This window comes from Pholcus phalangioides, unplaced genomic scaffold (genome assembly GCF_987345545.1).
Source record: "Pholcus phalangioides strain wild (caught in Gottingen) unplaced genomic scaffold, Ppha-v1.0 ptg000006l_1, whole genome shotgun sequence".
Taxonomy (NCBI): domain Eukaryota; kingdom Metazoa; phylum Arthropoda; class Arachnida; order Araneae; family Pholcidae; genus Pholcus; species Pholcus phalangioides.
In genome coordinates this window covers 2,949,620-2,969,159 of record NW_028301599.1, presented here as the reverse complement: position 1 = coordinate 2,969,159, position 19,540 = coordinate 2,949,620, and the positions used below count along the sequence as shown (strand labels likewise).

The 19,540-nt window shown below is 35.4% G+C and overlaps 1 protein-coding gene and 2 non-coding genes across 3 annotated transcripts; 2 read left to right on the top strand and 1 right to left on the bottom strand.

Annotated features, from left to right (window-relative positions):
* Positions 1-1,981: 1,981 nt before the first annotated feature.
* TRNAA-GGC (transfer RNA alanine (anticodon GGC)) lies at positions 1,982-2,053 on the bottom strand. The gene has a single exon. It is a non-coding gene; the product is annotated as a tRNA-Ala (tRNA).
* Positions 2,054-2,185: 132 nt separating this feature from the next.
* On the top strand, positions 2,186-2,257 carry TRNAA-GGC (transfer RNA alanine (anticodon GGC)). The gene has a single exon. It is a non-coding gene; the product is annotated as a tRNA-Ala (tRNA).
* Positions 2,258-9,787: 7,530 nt separating this feature from the next.
* LOC149085662 (zinc metalloproteinase-disintegrin-like batroxstatin-1) lies at positions 9,788-11,722 on the top strand. Its single transcript, XM_089232491.1, has one exon. The coding sequence runs from the start codon at positions 9,788-9,790 to the stop codon at positions 11,720-11,722; it is 1,935 nt and encodes a 644-aa protein (XP_089088617.1).
* Positions 11,723-19,540: the final 7,818 nt, after the last annotated feature.

The following is a 19,540-nucleotide window of genomic DNA, read 5'->3' as shown; positions in this document are numbered from 1 at the left end:
CCGCGAGCCCGCAGAAGTGCCTCAACACGACGTGGCATGGACTCGACTAATGTCTGAAGTAGTGCTGGAGGTAATTGACACCATGAATCCTGCAGGGCTGTCCATAAATCCGTAGGAGTAAGAGGGGGTGGAGATCTCTTCTGAACAGCACGTTGTAAGGCATCCCAGATATGTTCAATAATGTTCACGTCTGGGGATTTAGGTGGCCAGCGGAAGTGTCTAAAGTCAGAAGAGTGTTCCTGGAGCCACTTTGTAGCAATTCTGGACGTGTGGGGTGTCGCATTGTCCTGCTGAAATTGTCCAAGTCCGTCGGAATGCACAATGGACATGAATGGGTGCAGGTGATCAGACAGGATGCTTACGTACCTGTCACCTGTCAGAGTCATATCTAGACGTATCAGGGGTCCCATATCACGCCAACTGCACACGCCCCATATCATCACAGAGCCTCCACCAGCTTGAACAGTCCCCTGTTGACATGTAGGGCCCATGGATTCATGAGGTTGTCTCCATACCCGTACACGTCCATCAGCTCGAAGCAATTGGAACCGAGACTCGTCAGACCAGGCAACGTGTTTCCAGTCCTTAACAGTCCAATGTCGGTGTTGTCGGGCCCAGGCGAGGCGTAAAGCTTTGTGTCGTGCAGTCATCAAGGGTACACGAGTGGGCCTTCGGCTCCGAAAGCCTATATCGATGATGTTTCGTTGAATGCTTCGCACGCTGACACTTGTTGATGGCCCAGCATTGAAATCTGCAGCAATTTGCGGAAGGGTTGCACGTCTGTCACGTTTAATGATTCTCGTCAGTCGTCGTTGGTCCCGTTTTTGCATGATCTTTTTCCGGCCGCAGCGATGTCGTAGATTTAATTTTTCACCGGATTCCCGATATTCACGGTACACTCGTGAAATGGTCGTATGTGAAAATCCAAATTTCATCGCTACCTCGGAGATGTTATGTCTCATCTCTCGTGTGCCGACTATAACACCACGTTCAAACTCACTTAAATCTCGATAACCTGCCATTGTAGCAGCAGTAACCGATCTAACAACTATGCCAGACACTTGTTGTGCGGCATAGGCGTTGCCGACCGCAGCGCCGTACTCTGATTGGTTCCATATCTCTTTATTTGCATACGCATGCCTGTACTAGCTTTTTTGGCTCTTCAGTTTATAATAACAGGTTGCTATGCATACTTACCAATCGCCTTTGCAAGTTTGACAAATTTATCACTTTTACCGGCGAATATGCATAACATGCAAGCGTCGTTCGTAAATTTGATAAATAAGAAAAAATTCCAAATGAGACGAGATTGTATGATGAATATGATCGGACCCCAAATTAATGATGGCAAATTTTACGATCGTACCCTGATATAATGATACAATAAATATATGATTATAATGTACAGTATATCATATAGCTCGATTTATCATGTTTGCTAACTACGCGCGCTGGGGTATTACGCATAATCACCGGGAAAAGTAATAAATTAAGGGAAATTTTTCAAACTTACCAAAATGATTGTTAAATACTAACCGCATTTATCACATTAACATATGCATGTAAAGAGCGAAAGAGGAACACTTGGGATAAGAGGAATCTATATAGTCTATACTTCTCTTATCTACTATACTCTTTCCCTTTCCTTTTACTTTTTTTCTTTCCTCCTCCTTTTTCTAATGTACCGTTAGATTATGACAAGTTTACCAGATTTATCGTCGATTCATTAAATAGAGATCATCCGAATTGGTTGCCAGAAGCTTGAAAGCGGGGGCTTAAAAGTTCTTATTTTTCAGACAACACTTAACTCAAACATCGTAATATATGATATGCTCACTCTAAACATGTATACAGCCAGTTCAGGTAATGTGGAATAACACTATTAGTCATATAGAAACGTTCTCTCCACTTGTCAATACAAGATTCATCGAAAGACTGGTTATTTGTGGAGATGAAGATTACAAGGAGGAAAATTCATCACTGCCCCCACGGGGACTCGAACCCCGGTCTCTCGCTTGCCGGACGAGTGCTCTACCATCTAAGCTATGGAAGCAGATAGAATATTTCAACCTTGGAGCGTATATATATGTTGAAAGGCACCGTACATGGACGGCGTCAACAATCAACTAATAGCTCGTGAATGACAAAGGCCAACCAGATGGCCATATGCATATAGAAACGTCCTGCTTCCATAGCTTAGATGGTAGAGCACTCGTCCGGCAAGCGAGAGACCGGGGTTCGAGTCCCCGTGGGGGCAGTGATGAATTTTCTTCCTTGAAATCTTCATCTCCACAAATAACCAGTCTTTCGATGGATCTTGAACACTATTAGTTTTTCGATTTTTCAAATTTAAAGCATGATGGAAACTTGAAACTGGCATTTCTACACAGTTTGGATTTTTGTCTATTCCCTTTCAAAAAAAAAAAAAAAAATATATATATTATGTCTAAGAAAAAAAGCCTTAAGCAAATCATTTTCGTCTGTTAATATCGAATGTAGCGGGTTTAAAATAAAGAAAACTATATCGAATTGAACAAAAACAAGGCTTAACAAGTCTATGACAATGAAAAATGAGAATTGCATATTATTTTTTGTAGTTGATGATGCGATGGCGTCCCAATCTATTTACAGGACAAGTCTTCTATGAAATCTTCCTATTTTGCTGCAAAACAGTCAAGATGGGCTTACATAGAATTAAACACACATTATTTCTATTCCTTTCCTCTTTTTACCTTGCAACATTTTCCACCGTGAAGAGATATTCAAGCCAAACTCAGATAATGCTTATGGTATTCCACGACACACCATATGTGATAAAATAGCGTTCCATCTATCTGGAGAGAATCGCTTGCTAAAAATGAGCACAGCACAATAAAATACAATACTTGTGATGCACATTTGGTTAGTTTCAAATTACTGGACATATTTCTGGAAGTTAAAAAACACTTTTGAAAACTTGCAGAAGTAAATTTCCGGCACAGGAAAAACATATATTCTCTTATAGCAACCGCGATGATGGTGACAACCGAGAGATACTGACTGTGCAACAACATGGGGGCATTTTGAAGAGTTTTATCACTAATCCACTTGGGGGGGGGGAGCATACCCAAAGGCGGAGAAAATCCGGTATTCCATATTACCAGACTATTTCATAATACCCACACTTCTCCTATAAAAATGAAATTTTCGAATAAAAAATTAGATCATTTATGAATGAAGAGGGAAAATTCACCAGGGCAGGAGAAATCTATTGCCCGATATGCATTTCTTTCGACCTGAAAAAAAGTCTGACGCTAGCATATATAGTACTGATTCGGGCAGTTAAAAAAGTTCTGTTACTACCTAAGCATATGTAAATTCAATATGTTACTATTTGTTCAGTTTTAATTAATTTATTCTGTATCGATATTTATTTTTTTTTGGTTCTCATCGAAATTATTCATTAAAAAAATCAAAACAAATTAAGATATCCAACAACAGATGGCGGTAGCTTTGCTTTTAATTACATTTATAAATGCAAAGGAAAGCTGAAATGTCATTTGCTAATCAAATTATATTATTTGAATTTTCTTTTCCGACGATGTTTTTAAACTTACAAAGTTATGAATTACATGAAAAAACGATCACGAACTATATCCTGCGCTTATTCACAGAGTATCCTATTAAATAAATATATATATATAAATACATTTTGTAGAGTCCCTTAATTTTCGTACGGAGTGTCTATCAGGGAATTTCAGTATCTTATTACATAGAAATCTAGGCAATTCTCAACAGCAGTTGATTAGATACCGTTTTAATTTTATATACGAAAAAAATTATCAAAAATTTATGCTCTGACGACAAAAATTATAAAAAATTTCAAAATACAGTCGACGCTCTTTATAACGGCTCCCATCGTTCCGTCGAAAATGGCCGTTATATTGGAAGGTCGTTATATCGGAAGGAAAAAACCATATGAGTTATTCGTTATATGAAAACATTCAGGACCTATCCTACCGGTCGACTGTATTTTGCTATTCATAAACATTATAAATGGAGGTTTTACGTCAAGTGACATTTTCTCATTTTTCGTCTACATCTTGCTTAAAAACATTTATAATCATCAATATGTTGACTGTTGCGTTGAAAACATCAGATATTTTCCAATATAGATAGATAGATAGAACCGCTCACAACCCCGGATTGATGCTTACTTACTACCGTTACCTCAAAAGAGGCAGGCCTGTGTCGGAAACAGTTAGCAAAGGTTTAATATAGCAGTGCCCCAGTGCTCGCAAGTATCGAATCACTCGCACCGTTTGTATTTGTATTCTCCATATATTTCCTAATATATTATATTTACTAACCCAGCATGCTCTGAATATTGAAATGCCGAAAACAAATCTCTCTTTTTAAGCTACCGAATATTTACTTGTAAATCACAGTAAACGTAAAATAAAAATAAATTGTTTGCTCTAAACATCTAAACACACCAGCCATCATTTCAATGAAGATTCGGAAATTATAAACGACGGAAAACGCATAAATTACTAAACGCACAAAAAAAAGAAAAGAAAATTTAGGACATGTAAAAATAAAATCCGTTCATAAAACGCTGACACATGTACGGCATTAACACCGCCTACATCTAGAACGATTCTGTGATAAAATATATATTGGCCTTTGAAAGCCGGTAATAAAAGTTAAATCATATGTTTTATTCATTTATGGTACAACAAACATTAAAAATGGCTTAAAATGGAGTAAAAAAACATGTTTTCAAATTTTTTTTATTTTTATTTTTCTTTATCGTAGGAAAGAGGACCTTAGAGTGCTTTAACATGTCCCTGTCACTTGAAAAATTAAAGCTTCGCTTTTACGAAAAACCTTTCAGGAGACGTGAAAAATTACGCTACGGGGTGAAGCCGAAAAAATGAAAAATACTCCGTCATAATCGAATCGAGGGAAAAGTGAATGAAAAATGATACCAAGAGTTTTTATTTTATATATATATATATTTTAATTTTTGAGCTCTATTCCCAAGTTTCTGCAGAGAAATTTCTCTCACTCGCTACTTCAGTTTCCTGCAGGATAGAAGGAGAAGAAGTTGCGGCTGAAAGGCATCTGGGTTCTGTTAATATATTAAGCTGTTTTATCTGTTTTAGACAAGCCATTGTCCCGTCTAAAAATTTTTTTCTTCTTCTTTTCCCACTCCTTTTTAGCCGATCAATCAAGATTTAATCGCACCCATCCCACACACATAGTGTCCATTTTTACCCCGTTCGAAGTCTCTTCACTGGCTGAGAAAATGACTGCTTGTGAAATTGCGAAAATATATATTAAAATAAAAATTACTGGACGTAAAACCATAATGCGGTCATGTCACCCTTTCAAAGTCTAGTTTAAAACAAGATCGAATACAATGCGAGACAATTGGTGAGGAAAAAGGGTGATGCGCCGAGACACTACATTCTCAACTATCCTATATTCTTAAATATTCTATTGTCTAGACATGAATGATGCCACTTGTGTTAAAATTTAAAATGTTTTTTTTTAAATGTGAAAGAGAGGAAAAAAATGAAATGTTACATGATGCATCCATTATTTCATTCTTATTTCAAATATTGGCTTTGAATATAAGCAATTGTTTCGCTGTAGAACGAAAATGTGCTTTAGATGTTTGTATTGATAGTGTAATAATCTGAAAGGCACACATGCTGAAATTTGATTTTTTTAAAATGTTGTGAAAAGCAGGATGGATTGATAGTACTGTCTAATCCACGGGTTTCCAACTGGTGTTGAAGTTGACCGTTTTTTTAGGATTCCGCATTATGAAACGTCACAGAACCCTTAAAAATCCCGGATCCTAGAGAGCTTACGAAGAAAAAAACTTTTTTGTTACTGATATTTACAAAACTGCTATTTGTTTTGAATTGCAACGAGATGGTGTCGAGTTTAAAAAATTTCAGACCATTTGGATGACTAACACAGAGAATGTGGAAGCATGTGAGCGACCAAACACTGTGGAAGTATGTGAGTGACCTGGTGAGCGAGGGACGAGAACAGTAACCTAGAGGGTGTGGATTCTGTGGACACTGTGGAAGCATGTGACACAGACGCGTTTACGGTATGGGGCTAAGTAGGCCATAGGCCGGGGCCGCTAATTTGGAGGAATGAGTAGTCAAGAAAACTAGACTAGAATGGGTGAATGAATGGCGACAAAATAATTTGAATCGCCCAAAGGCCACAAAACTATAAAACCGCATCCGGAGGGGCTAAAATTATAAAATTATGTGGTTCTTGTCAACGGTTCGAATTTCGTAGAAAAATGAAGCGGAAATGAGGAAAATAATACCAAAAAAGCTGTCCAAGATTTGCATTTTCCAAGCAATTGGTGATCCATCTCATTGCTTAGTAATTTTGGCAAGTTATTTGAGAGAGTTGTGGTAACGCGTATCAACACTGATGAAAAATCTCATCCAACAATTGGGCCCGAACAACATGGATTTAGAGATGGTCATTCTACAACCACACAGTTATTAAGAGTTATAAAACACTCTAAGATGCTAGAATTTATCATGATACAGCTGCAGTTGCACTGTTGGATTTAAGTAAGTCATTTGACAAAGTGTGGCATGAGGGGTTGCTCTATAAAATGATTAGAATGGCCCTACCCTTTAGTATAATTAAAATTATACGTCATTATCTAGCAGCAAGAACTTTTTATGTAAAAATCAATGACACAATATCTACAACTAGACGGATTAGGTCATCTATAGCGCAGGGAAGTGTTTTAGGACCTTGCCTCCACAATTATCACATGAATGATTTTCCAGCGGCCATTAAGGGTATTACTGCGCTGTACGCAGACGATTCAATGATAATTTGTTCAGATAGAAAACCACAGAAGGCATTAAGTAATTTACAAGAATTAATTGATCAAGTCGAAACATGGTGCGAAAACAGCAGAGTTAAACTTAATGCAGAGAAGACAATATTTATGTGGATCACAGGAAAATTAGATCTACCCCAGATGCCGGAATAGTGGTTGAGGGGAAATCCATTGAACCTGTTATAAGTACTAAATAATTGGGAATAATAATTGACAAACGATTGACATTTGTGCAACAACGCAATTATGTAATACAAAGAGCAGACGTAGCAAAACACACTTTGAAACGCATACTTGCAAACAGATCAACATTAACTATCAAGAACAAATTAAATGTATACAGAATGGATACATTTAATGTATACAATATGGGTAATATTAAACTCTAAGCACAGATTAAAAATAATAAAATATACATCCATGGCGAAAATCGCACTACTAGTCCAGGATGGCTAAGAAATGACTCAGGGGTATACACTGTTTGCCAAATTCAGTCGGAACCCACAGACCACTATGACATATTTAGGATGAATTATTGATGTTTATATAAAAGCATTGCTTATAACTTAATGATGCCTCAAGCTTTCTTTCCCCCCAAATTATTAACCCAATATGGGTAACATTAAACTCTAAGTAGTTCAAAAAACAATAAAATATACAACCACGGATAAGACATGACTCAGGAGTATGCACTCTTTGCCAATGTCAATCAGAACCCACAGGCCACTATATATATATATAGGTAGGTCATTATATGTCATATTGAACATATACAATTATGAACAAAAAGGTATAGAAACCGCAATACTGTTTTATACGTTTTTAGATTACAATCAGTACAATAGGATGATAGGTCTGCAGCCTGTAGAGAGGCCATGAGAACCATGAGTTCAATCGGTTGAGGCAAGGAGGCCGCATGCTCCCTCCTGCAGTAGGGTCCTAAGCTGAGATCTCTGGTACCTCTCCAGGCATGGTTGACAAACTGGGCCCGGTCCAGGTCCCAAACGGGTGTTTCTGGACAACTTTAACTTTTAAGAGTTAAGTATTTTTTTTAAGTAGAAATTAATTTTATACGACAATTTCTTTGCATGGAAAAGTAGAATGTTATCCTAATGTGTATAGAAAGCACAGGCCCACCTACAAACGCCCACTGGATTTTTTGCTAGAAAGTGGGTTTTCCTGAAAATCATTTGTTAGCCTACAAATCCCACTCACTTACAGTCTTCAGCAGAGGGCCTTACCACAGAGAGCAACAGACCTACAAACAGTACAAGTATTCAATGATTACACTTACCTCACTTCACTTCTGAAATATAGATGGCAGCACTGAACAATCCGACACAACACAAGATACACACTCAGACTGTTACGTACACACACTCAGACTGTTACGTACACACACTCAGACTGTTACGTACACACACACTTACATTTCCGGCACAACTCACTAGGTGGTAAATTGCCCATGGCGATGGTCCTGAGTTGTGCTCGGTTTAAATAAAAAAGGCTTCAGCAAAATGACAAACCTTTTTAGCCTTAGTTTCTTTAAACCGTACATAGAAGTTAATATAGTGAAAAACCTTTTATGAGGCTATTCGAATATTAATCATCATCAACACTTTGAAGGATAAGCGCAGGATGATTGCCTCAGAAACCAATGTTAAAAAGTGTCTATTTCACTGTGGAAATAGAAATTTGGAGTTTCTAGTCAAGTCAGTAATTTTAAAAATTGAATTCTTTGTTTCCGAAATTTGGACTTTACTTGGATACAAAAAACCAAGAAAATTATTTATAAAATTATACGCTGGGCCTACTATCCAACATGCAGTAACCTTCATCTCAACATTATGTTTTACCAAGTAGTGAAATAAATTAATATGTTTTTTTTTAACTATTCATATAATTTTGAGATTTTTAAAAATTAATAATGGTCCGTAGAGAGACTACACTGAGAGATGAAATTTAGCATCATCACTGGAAGCATTCTTTGACTCAAAAACAGAGAAACATTCGTACGATATAGAGATTGATTCTACCCTTGAATTTAAAAGAAGCTTTCGCAATATCCATTGTGAAAAGAAATTAATATGTTCATTTCTACATTTAATAGGTCAATTTTCTTCTCGCAAATCAATGAAGTGAGTGTCTGAGGAAGTTGGCACGTATTCCAATAACAAAATCCGTGCTGAAGTGGGAAAAAATTTCGAAAATCGCGTGTTTATAGCAAGTGATGAAATTCGCTAAAAAAGCACTTAATTCCAAAGGGGATAAATGTTTGAAATTTCATATATTCTTTATATGGGCTATGATATCAAAAGGCATTTCATTTCATTTCATTCCGTGCACCGCCCAGGCTCTATCGACCATTGTATATCAAAAGGCAACATTTTACCGTTCATTCCCCACTAAAGAATATCCCAGGACAGCAAGGGGACCATATTGCTTCGTCAAACCGAAAGATACCCAGGCCACATCGTCATATGGCAATATCGGCTCCATATTGCTCCAGTTAGAGTATTGCTTTTCAATCATCGGCGGGTCAACATTTATGTGCAGTGGAGGTTATATAAAAAAGACAATAAAATATTTGCAGACAGCAACAGTAATGTCATAATATTGTATATTTTTGGCTGTTACCCAATAACTAAAAATATAAAAGAGAAAATTTTGTAAATTAATGTCTTTTCATCGGTTCATTTCGTTTAATTATTTATTGATCAAGCTTCACCTCCAGCCATACTCTTCGGAATAAATAGGTTGGTTCGTTCATTTAAAAGTCTATGTTAACATAAATATAATGTTTATGAGTCGAGAAGTAGATTCCAAATTTTTTTGTTACTTCTGCGTCGTTCGGAAGAGAATCTGCAACTCTTTTGCTTTAGTGAGATCTTCATAACGAGATCTTACAAAAAAATGTTTTCAAAACAACTTCTTGTTAATGTGTTATTTCTGCCGTTTCTCGATTGTACCATCCACCAATATCAAGTAGTGGATGTGTTGTTTCGTCCAATGAAAGGGATACTTGGACATGGCGAAGACGTTTCAGATAGTCAGGCAAACGGCCGTAGACCACACGCTTTCATGCAGCTTAGTTTCAGCGCTTTCAACAACGAAATTGACGTTTTGCTTCACAGATCTTTAGATCCAGAACTTGATGAAACCGTGGTAGAAATACGCGGAAGAAAAAGTTCAAACGAGTCGGAGATTAGAAATTTCAATGCCGAATACTATGAGTTCAACAATTCCACGATGATCGTACAGGGATTCAATAACAGATATGGCCAGTTTGAGGGTTCGGTCATGGTGAGAAACAAGGTATATTTCATAGAGCCTGCCGTGATGTATTATCCGGATGATCAGTCAGTAGTTTCGAAATCCATCGTGCATGTTAAGAATACAGATATTTCTGGAAATCCGGATCAGTATTACAATGTAGATAATGAATATGATTACGATAGCACTGAGAGACCACTATCCCATGCCTTTCAAGCACCAGCAAAACATGTTGGGAAACTTGACAGTACCTTTCACTTCAGCTTCGAATACGTCTCGGATGAAAGTATGATTGAGAACAAGGGAAGTGATTCAGAAGCATATATTTACTTCCTCGCCAAAACGGCTGACTTTTTAATTCGTAGAGCGAGGTTCGGTTCGATTACAGTAAGAATAATTCCTAAGAAGATAACTATTTACACAAACAGGAATGATACCAGCTATCCGCTAAAAAGCAAAATTCCTCCTGAAAAACAGGATACGACTAGTGGATTATTGGACTTTAGAAACAATCATAACCACAATTACGCTGCTGCCATTTTTGTAACGTTCAAGAATTATAAAGGAAAGTCGAATGCAGTGTCTTTTGCTAATGGCCTTTGTTACAGTGCATTCAATATTGCATTCATCAGACTAGGTAATGGTTATGGACGCATAAGATCATTAGGTTCCACAACCCGAACAGTTACGCATGAGATTGGTCATCTCCTGGGATCATCGCACGATTTAAAACAATTCAGCAAAGGTTGTGTTCCAAGTTATGGATCTTATATAATGGGAACGCATGGTCCTTCACACGATCAAGATCTGAGGCAGTTTTCTCCATGCAGCGTGCGAACGATAAGTGCCTATTTGCAGAAAAAAATAAGAAAAAATGTATGTAGGAACAAGTTTGTGACTAAGATGACGTGTGGCAACGCTATCAGAGAGGCAGGAGAAGAATGCGACTGCGGAATGCCAGAAACCTGCGACATAATAGACAAGTGCTGCACACCAAAAGGAGGACTCGGTGGAGATCGCGAATGCACTTACAGGAGACATATGGATAGACTCTGCAGCAGCAAGGACGATAGATGTTGTACAGAAAATTGCACCGTTCAGGTAGCGGGAAAAGAGTGTGATTTCGGACCAGATGGCTGCGTCATACAAGAATGCGACGGTACTTCGAAGGAATGCTCGCAATTTAAAAAAATTGCACTAGTAGGCAAAAAATGTTTTGAAAGACCAGGAAAATGCTCGTACGGTTCTTGTGGCAGATCATTTTGTGAAACGAAAAACTTGACAGTATGCAATTGCAGTGGCCTCGATGCTTGCCGTTTTTGCTGCTTGATACCCGGAAATTTGTCTTGTGTTCCGGCGAAAACTCTGAATGCTTTCAACGGGGAGGACGTGTTTCTACCTTATGGAACAAAGTGTGGAATTGAAGGGTTTTGCGCTATTTCGGGTGATTGTATTGAAGCCACAACAACAGTGAAAAGGGAAATAACAACGAGGACATGGATATACGTCGTCGGTGGGGCAGTATTCGGAACTTTGCTCTTTATTGGCACATTTGCTGTAAAACAAATACACTAGGAAAAAGACAGTTCTTTACAAGGAATTGCAACTGAAATCAGCATTCCGAAGGAAAAACACCCAAAATTTGTTTTCGGTGTTCCTAAGTAATGAAAGACCTCGATCAGCCAATATATTTGACATCACGTGAAAGTTCGGGTGAAAGACACTTTTTAGGAATTGACTCTTGGTTAAACTATTGTGTTTTGTCTGTTTCATTCAGAACATTAAATGTTTAAAAACTATCGATTATACATTTGCAGTTATCAGACTGTTTTTTTATGTAAGTAAATACGATTAAGGAAACAGATATTTCCTGGATATTATACCTCTAGGCCGGTATTATTATTGAAATCAGAAAGAAAAGTCATCTGTTCTCCACCGGGACTCGGACCCAGGCCCTCTTTCGAACCGGGCAAGGATGCTACTATCTACACCACTAGTGACACGACCCTGTCTTCCTTATTTCACGCACTGTGGAATGAATCGCTGAAATAAAACCATTTGTTTGAATTTAAGAGAGGCTGTGCCTCACGCCAGTACGTGAAATAGCAAGGTCGTGTAGATGCAAGGTAGCATGCTTGCCCAGTTTGTAAGAGGGCCCATGTTCAGGTCCGCCATTTCAATTTTTTCCGGAGGGGCGCAAAGTTTTTAAAAGGAAGGAAAAGGGACTTGAATTTCTATTACATATTTCCATCAGGATATTCCTTTATCTCATTATCACAATTTTCGAGAAGCTTCTTAGATTTCACCTTGTTTGTCCATTTCTATTGTAGTTTTAAAATTTTTGTAAAAGTAGAGGTGGGGGGGGGGCACTTTCTCCTCTTTGACTCCCCTACCTAAATGCCCAGGTTCGAGTCGAGTGGAGACCAGGCGACTTTTCTTTCCGAGTTCACCTCGGTGTAAGATACCGAAAATCATGATAAATCTTGCACTGTCATAGCCACGTAGCAGTTTGCGTTTTTGTAGAGAATTTAAAAGTTTGTGTTTGTTGCAGTGAAACTGCGATTTAACCTTTAAGTGGCATTAACGAGATAACTCGCCCGTTTGAAAGACTCATATTTTAGTATTGACAAGAACACATATTTCGTAAAGTTGATTTTTCAATGAAATGCTTTTCGATATGCCATTACATTCGCACATGCTGAAAATCGGAAGAGAACTTATTTCATTAAAAAGATATGAGATGATTTTATAAGGGGTTTAATGATTTCTGCGGTGCCGCTTATATATATATATATATATATATATATATATATTATATATCTACCTGTAGAGAAGTTTACTGCACAATATTTGTGGGACTCTTCAGAAAACAACTTCAAGGCAATTTCATGAATATTTTCAGAGGGAACGTTGAGCAAAATTCCTTTGAAAGAACACAAACTGGTGATTAATCGAAAAAAATATTGACAGTGATTTTCAACGAGACATAAAAATTGTTTTAGTAGATGTTTCAAAAGTTCTTAAAAATATATTGTTATAAAAAGATCCGTCGTAGTGAAAAATATCATTGTATCGAAAGGAGTTCAACCATAGACTCTAAGCAATTCAAAAACAAGATTGGAAAAAATATCGATGTATCCATCTTTAAACAGAGTATCATTGTGCGAGGACAGAATATATTGCAATAAATGTAATTTATTTTATTACGAATATAAAAATGTAAATAAAAAAAACATATATAAATATTTTTCTACGTCAATTAAATCCAACATAGCCAGAAATTGATTCACTTCGATAGAAAATAAATTTATTCAATATATATACATATTATTATTTCCAGTAAAATCCATATTTCTCAGATATCGATATTCCGATCAATAATTTTTTTTATTAAGCTATGCTACACGATAAAATAAAATTTTTATTTGTATTCTTCTAATGTTTCGTATTCGATCGAGCAGTTCATTTTTGTCCATACGAAAAATAAGTAAAATAACGATTTCCGCAAATACCTACAATATTCGACAATAACTATCAATGCCAATATATTTTATACCGAAAAAATAAAATCTGCCACAAGTAATGATTCCATAACAGATAAAGAAAATAAGTTGAACTCACTTGTATAGATATGCATTCGTTTCTGGTTTTTATGTGAACTCGTATTATTGTAATTTAAATGCAAGTCTTCGGAGAAAAAAAAATAAATATATGAAAGAAACAGTATGTGGATGGCGAAATTGCTGTCATGGAATGTTTTTTTTTCCTCCCGGTGCAGAAATGTTCCGCCATTATTTTTACGTCGAAATCATAAAAAGAGAAGAAAAAAACAAACGAACTGCAATTTCCGTCAGAAAATTTGAATTTGAAAACATCTGACTCACACAAAGAATTTCTAAAGAAAAATCGTAATATTTATGGCATTTTTTTTTTACATTCGTATATAATATTTTTATTTTCCGATTCTTTCATATATAAAAGAAGGCATCCAAAGAAACGTCTTCTCCTTAACCATAACGTACATTCGCGTTTTCCTTGTTGTTTCTTTTACTCTCTTTAATGCTAACATTACGTTATTTGGATTCTTTTAAAACAAATTAAATAATAAATAATATAAAACGACTGCTTGAGAGACGTCGTAAAACATGTTTTATGCGTGTTTCAGAAATAAATGTGAATGGTTTAATAAGCTTGCTTTTACATAAAGTTGATTCACTTTATTTTTACATAAGAGCCGCACTCGTGTAGGGAGAGCACATCACGATATACATATATTTTTTTAATTTGAACAAAATGAATGATACTGATTGAGAAACTGAGGTGACAATAAAGGTTCATGATGCAGGGCTGGACAAAACCCCAAAGATTTAGATGCCCGTTCGCACGTGACTTTAATTAATACATGCCCAAAAAATACTCCTAAATGTTGCTGGATTTGCGTATTTCATTGTAAAAATAATTTCTCATTGTTGTGTGAAAAAAAACTCACAAAATAGATTCATATAATAGTTACTCGCATAACCTTCTTCAAAAAAGTCAAAATGAACACAGAAAAATTTTAATATAAATCATCTGAATCTGAGTCTACGGTGACTGTTGATATGAGGAAAACCGCCACAGAATTTCCCAATCTTATTTGTCCTACAGCCTATTTTGATAGAAATTGTTTTCAGATGGGGTAAAATGTATAAATTTTCGGACTACAAATCCCCGATTCTCATTAAAATTAGTGCGGTCATCAAATTAAAATCTAAGATCAGTAAATTATAATTTTCCGCGCTGTTGGTGTCTGAAAGGAAGTCGGTGAGTTAGTTACTGTTCCTTTTGCTCATGGAATCATAGCCGATTTATGTTCCAGAAAAGGACTTGGATAGGTGCGGGAAACGAGAGCAGGACCAGGCCGCAAACTATTAAGGGCTGTAAAAATAAAATATATTAAAATATGCATTGACTATATAATCCATCGAAACCATCCAACAAAGTCCTAGCTGGAAATTAAATGAGAATAAACAGTGTGTGTATATATATATATATATAGAGTGCTCCCAAATAATAATTATTTAGGAAGTACCATCAAACAAATCTTATTATACAGCATGCCCAGGAAGTCATGATTCAAGCCTTTCTCGTCTCAACTGGTATTAGAAACATACCTTCAACTGAAAGGATTCAAATAACGTTCATTTTACATATGTCATTTATTACTATCCACCCCGCTCCCATCAATAACACGCCCTATTTATAATGCCATAAAAAACTCATATTCACATTATTACGCACCCACACAGTTGGTGTAGTGAATCGTAAATTGACAATGTTTTATTAATTAATAAATTAATTTTTTTGGGGTTTTTTAACATGTCCGCGTCGGGCAAAAGTGCATACCCGGTAAGAATTTTGATAATTTCCTGCAGAATACTTATGGATCGTAATACAGAATACGTATTGATATACTACATAGCAAGAATCAATACTCAAGCTCATAGTCCTCGGCACGTTGTAGTATTCCTGCAGTTCTGTGATACATATGCGCCTGTAGGCAAACACTTGAATATGTATTGGACTGGTGCAGCAGTTTTTCTGAAACCCAAGTGCAGATCTTATAATACAATACACATGCATTAAATTTAATATTATAATACATGGAGTTTACATAACATAATATTATATAACCTTATTTTCTTCATTCCATACAATCTACGGGTTTTTTTTCGGAAGACGAGTATCAGTGAAAAAAACGTATTCGTTATTTTAACAGGAGTGAAATTCTACAAGATACCATGACAAAATTGAATTTTTGAATCCCGAGAGAAATTGAATTTTCTGAGACTTATAATCTCAAGAATATAGATTCAATTCAAGGGAAAATACTATTTATTTTTTTTCAGAAATTTAATACAGAAAACAAATATCAAAAGAATACTAGACATGATATAGTATTCTACAACTATATCAGACACACTATACATTACGTTCCAGTCGAGATAAAATGAAGTTTATTCGAGCCATAACTTCAAAAGAAAACACCAAATATCTAACAATTTCGTTAAATTTATTATTTTCAAGGAATAAAAACATAATATACACAAGTTTAAAAACATAAAACGTATTTATTTTCTGGGGTTAAACTTTCAATATAATGAATAAGCGAACGTAGTTTGATATTTCTAGTACAGATCATTCCTATAGACTATTGACAGTTTTTATTATTAATGGCCGGCCTTGGCTATAATTGGCGAAAATTGTAGAATTAATAATATTCGAATACAAAATTTGTGCATCTCCAATTTCTTTTATCAACTTCAAACCAACGGGAATGAATATCTTATAGCTAATTATTGCTTCCAATTGTTATGCTATTGATTTTCATTTTTGACTGACGTTGCGTTTTCACAACGATTTGTTTAAATATTTTTTTCATATAATTTTTCTGCAAATTTTTGTATGAAATGCACATTTTAGGAAATTGAGAGGATTAACGTCGGAGAGTGCCATGACATTTTTAAAAAAACTTACAAAGAGATTTGATTTCTCATGACTTTTAAAAAATGAAATGTTCAGAAATGTTAGTCTGATTTTCTCGATCTGGAATTACTTTTTTTATATGACAATGAAAAAAAAAATATATATTTTTTAAATTATGGAAAAAAAGTTTTTCACGATTTTGTTTTTGTCATAAGATACACGAGGTTTCCTAAAGTCATAATTACTTATTATTTTTGTATTAATTGAAAATTAATTAACTCGAAAACTACATTATTTGCAAAGTAAAACATGCTAAATTAACAAGGATACAGATATTTTCTGAATATTATGCCGCGGTGAACTCAGAAAGAAAAGTAATCTAGTCTCCACCTGGACTCGAACCCATTCGACTTTTTTTACCGAGTTCAAGTCGGTAACAGTTCACTTCGTAATATACAGAATATCTTTGTTTCATTGATATTTTTTTTGTCAAGGAAAAAAAAAGCTCTCTCCTTATCGCTACTACTTGGGGACTATTTGCCGAAGTTAAGAGATGCTAGTGATGCATCTATTTCATCGCCTCAATCAAGTGAACTTGAAATAAGGAAGCCACGGCCATGTCTTCAATAGTGTATAGATCATAGTTTGCCAACCTTTTTTGTCCCATCAGCCCCTTCAGAATGTTTTTTCTCCCAGCGCCCCCAACGCAATCCAACCTATACAATCGTATGCTATACCCATAGCTGCTACCGCCCCCCTGGAACATTCCATCGCCCCCACCAGGGGGCGTTAATGCCCACGTTGGGAATCACTGGTGTAGATGGTCGTATGCTTGCCCAGTTTTCAAGAGGACCTAGGGTCGAGTCCCGGCGGAGACCAGATGACTTTTCTTTCCGAGTTCACTTTAATATAATATTAAGAAAACATCGGCTTCAATGATATCTTTTGTTGAGAAAAATAACCGTCCATTCGCTAAAAATTAACGTCAAATTTTTCTTATATATATAAATTCCTTATATATATTATAATTAAGTATCCATTCATCATATATATGAAAACTGCGAATTTTCTGAAGTCGGGAAATCGCTGAGTCGGAAGAGCGGTCACAAATGGATGTATGAAACTGCAAATACTAAGCGTCAAATGTTCTTCATGTAACATTTTCAACCTATCAACTATCTGTTAAATCAAAATGGACGAACAATTTTTGTAAATTCACAATTTATCGAAATATAGCAACTAACTCAATTTACACTTCATAAAAAAATTCTCTCAATGCTGTTTGTTCCTCAAAGGTCATAAGCAAGGGCTTCATACGTAATTTATTTTTCGTGGGAGATATCGATTATATTGATGCCAAAGTCGAAAAAGTATTCTTCAAGTAGTTATAGAAGCTCATGAAAAAAAAATATTCTGAGAATAAAAGGATAGAGTCATTATATTAAAATCGACCGAGCGAAAGCTATAAGGTGAGTGATAAGACTTTTTTACATGGTGCCCACACAGGAAAAAAAAAAATTCTTGAATCTTTTTCCTAGTAATAGTGAGAAAAAACAAAAAAAAAGGCTGAAGCTAGACAAAAGCATTTTAATATCACTAGAAGTTTCTCTTCGCGATCAATCAATCGTTAATAAGTGGAATATCACTAAAAACTGTTGAAAGATTGAGTGTGAAAAAGAAAATCGTATTTTTTTATTCCTCTCTTCATAAATCAAAATGTTGGAACTTGAGTTGGAAGATCGATCTTAACCAGTTGCGTTTTTCTTTTGATGGTGGTCATTTAAGCTCATAAATTAATAATGTTTCCTTCCATTGGTTACGTTAAATAATCTCTTTTTTATGTAGTTGGAAACTGTATAAGGTTACAAAAAGAGAGATGTTTTTTTTCTCAGCCTACAACTCATCGAAGAAAGACACTTAATGAATATTGTATGCTGAGGCGAACGTCAGAAAGAAAAGTTTGGTGTCTCATCTGAGAATCGAACACAGACACGTACAAAGCGGGCAAGAGCACAAACCAACACTCCGTACTCCGTATTTTCTATTCAGCGCACCACGTTACTATGCTTATTGTAAGGAAAGATAAATTGTGTCTCTATGTTGTATTGGTTAGTGCTTGGCCCGATAGTTCTATTCTCATAGGATGCAACAAATTACGGCCTCAGCATAATGTCCTGAAAAAATGTTTCCTAGGTATACGAGATTAACCCATTTTGGGCTGACGTTGCATGTGCGCAAAGCTTTGTTTAAAATTTTTTTTTTCTAATACTTTTCATTCAAAGTTTTGTATAAATAAAATGAACATATTTGGGGACTGAGGTCTAATGAGTGTCAATATCTATCTATCTATATATATTTTTTTATTTATTTACAATGAAATTTTATTTTTTCATGATTTTTCGAAATAAAATTTTCAGAAATTTTATTCCGATTTTCTATCTGAAATTTTATTTTCCTGACTTATGAACAGGAATATTTTTTTAAATAAAATAAAAAAAAAAAATTTGGAAAAAATTATTTTTTATTTCTCACATGGTACATGAGGTTTCCAAAATGATAATTATTAATTATTTTTATTAAACGAAGATAATTGATTGGAACTAATTAATTCCAAATTCACGTTGTAATTACAGAAAAAACATGCTAAATGGATGTCTAATGTTTTGTGCTATTAAAGTAGCCAGTCAAAAAAAAAAATACTGTATAAAAAATTGTGGGATTTCGGTCACGAATCCTAAGCGAGGTCAAAAATGGGTTGATTTGCTTACACATTGATGTGGATTTTTGATTTTGGAGACATGAAGTATATCTTCCAATTTTATTAACATTATGTGCCATGAGACTAACACAATTTATGGATATACAGGGTATCCCATAAATTCGTAAATAGTTAAAAAAATCATAAAAAATAAAAATGAAAGGAATAGG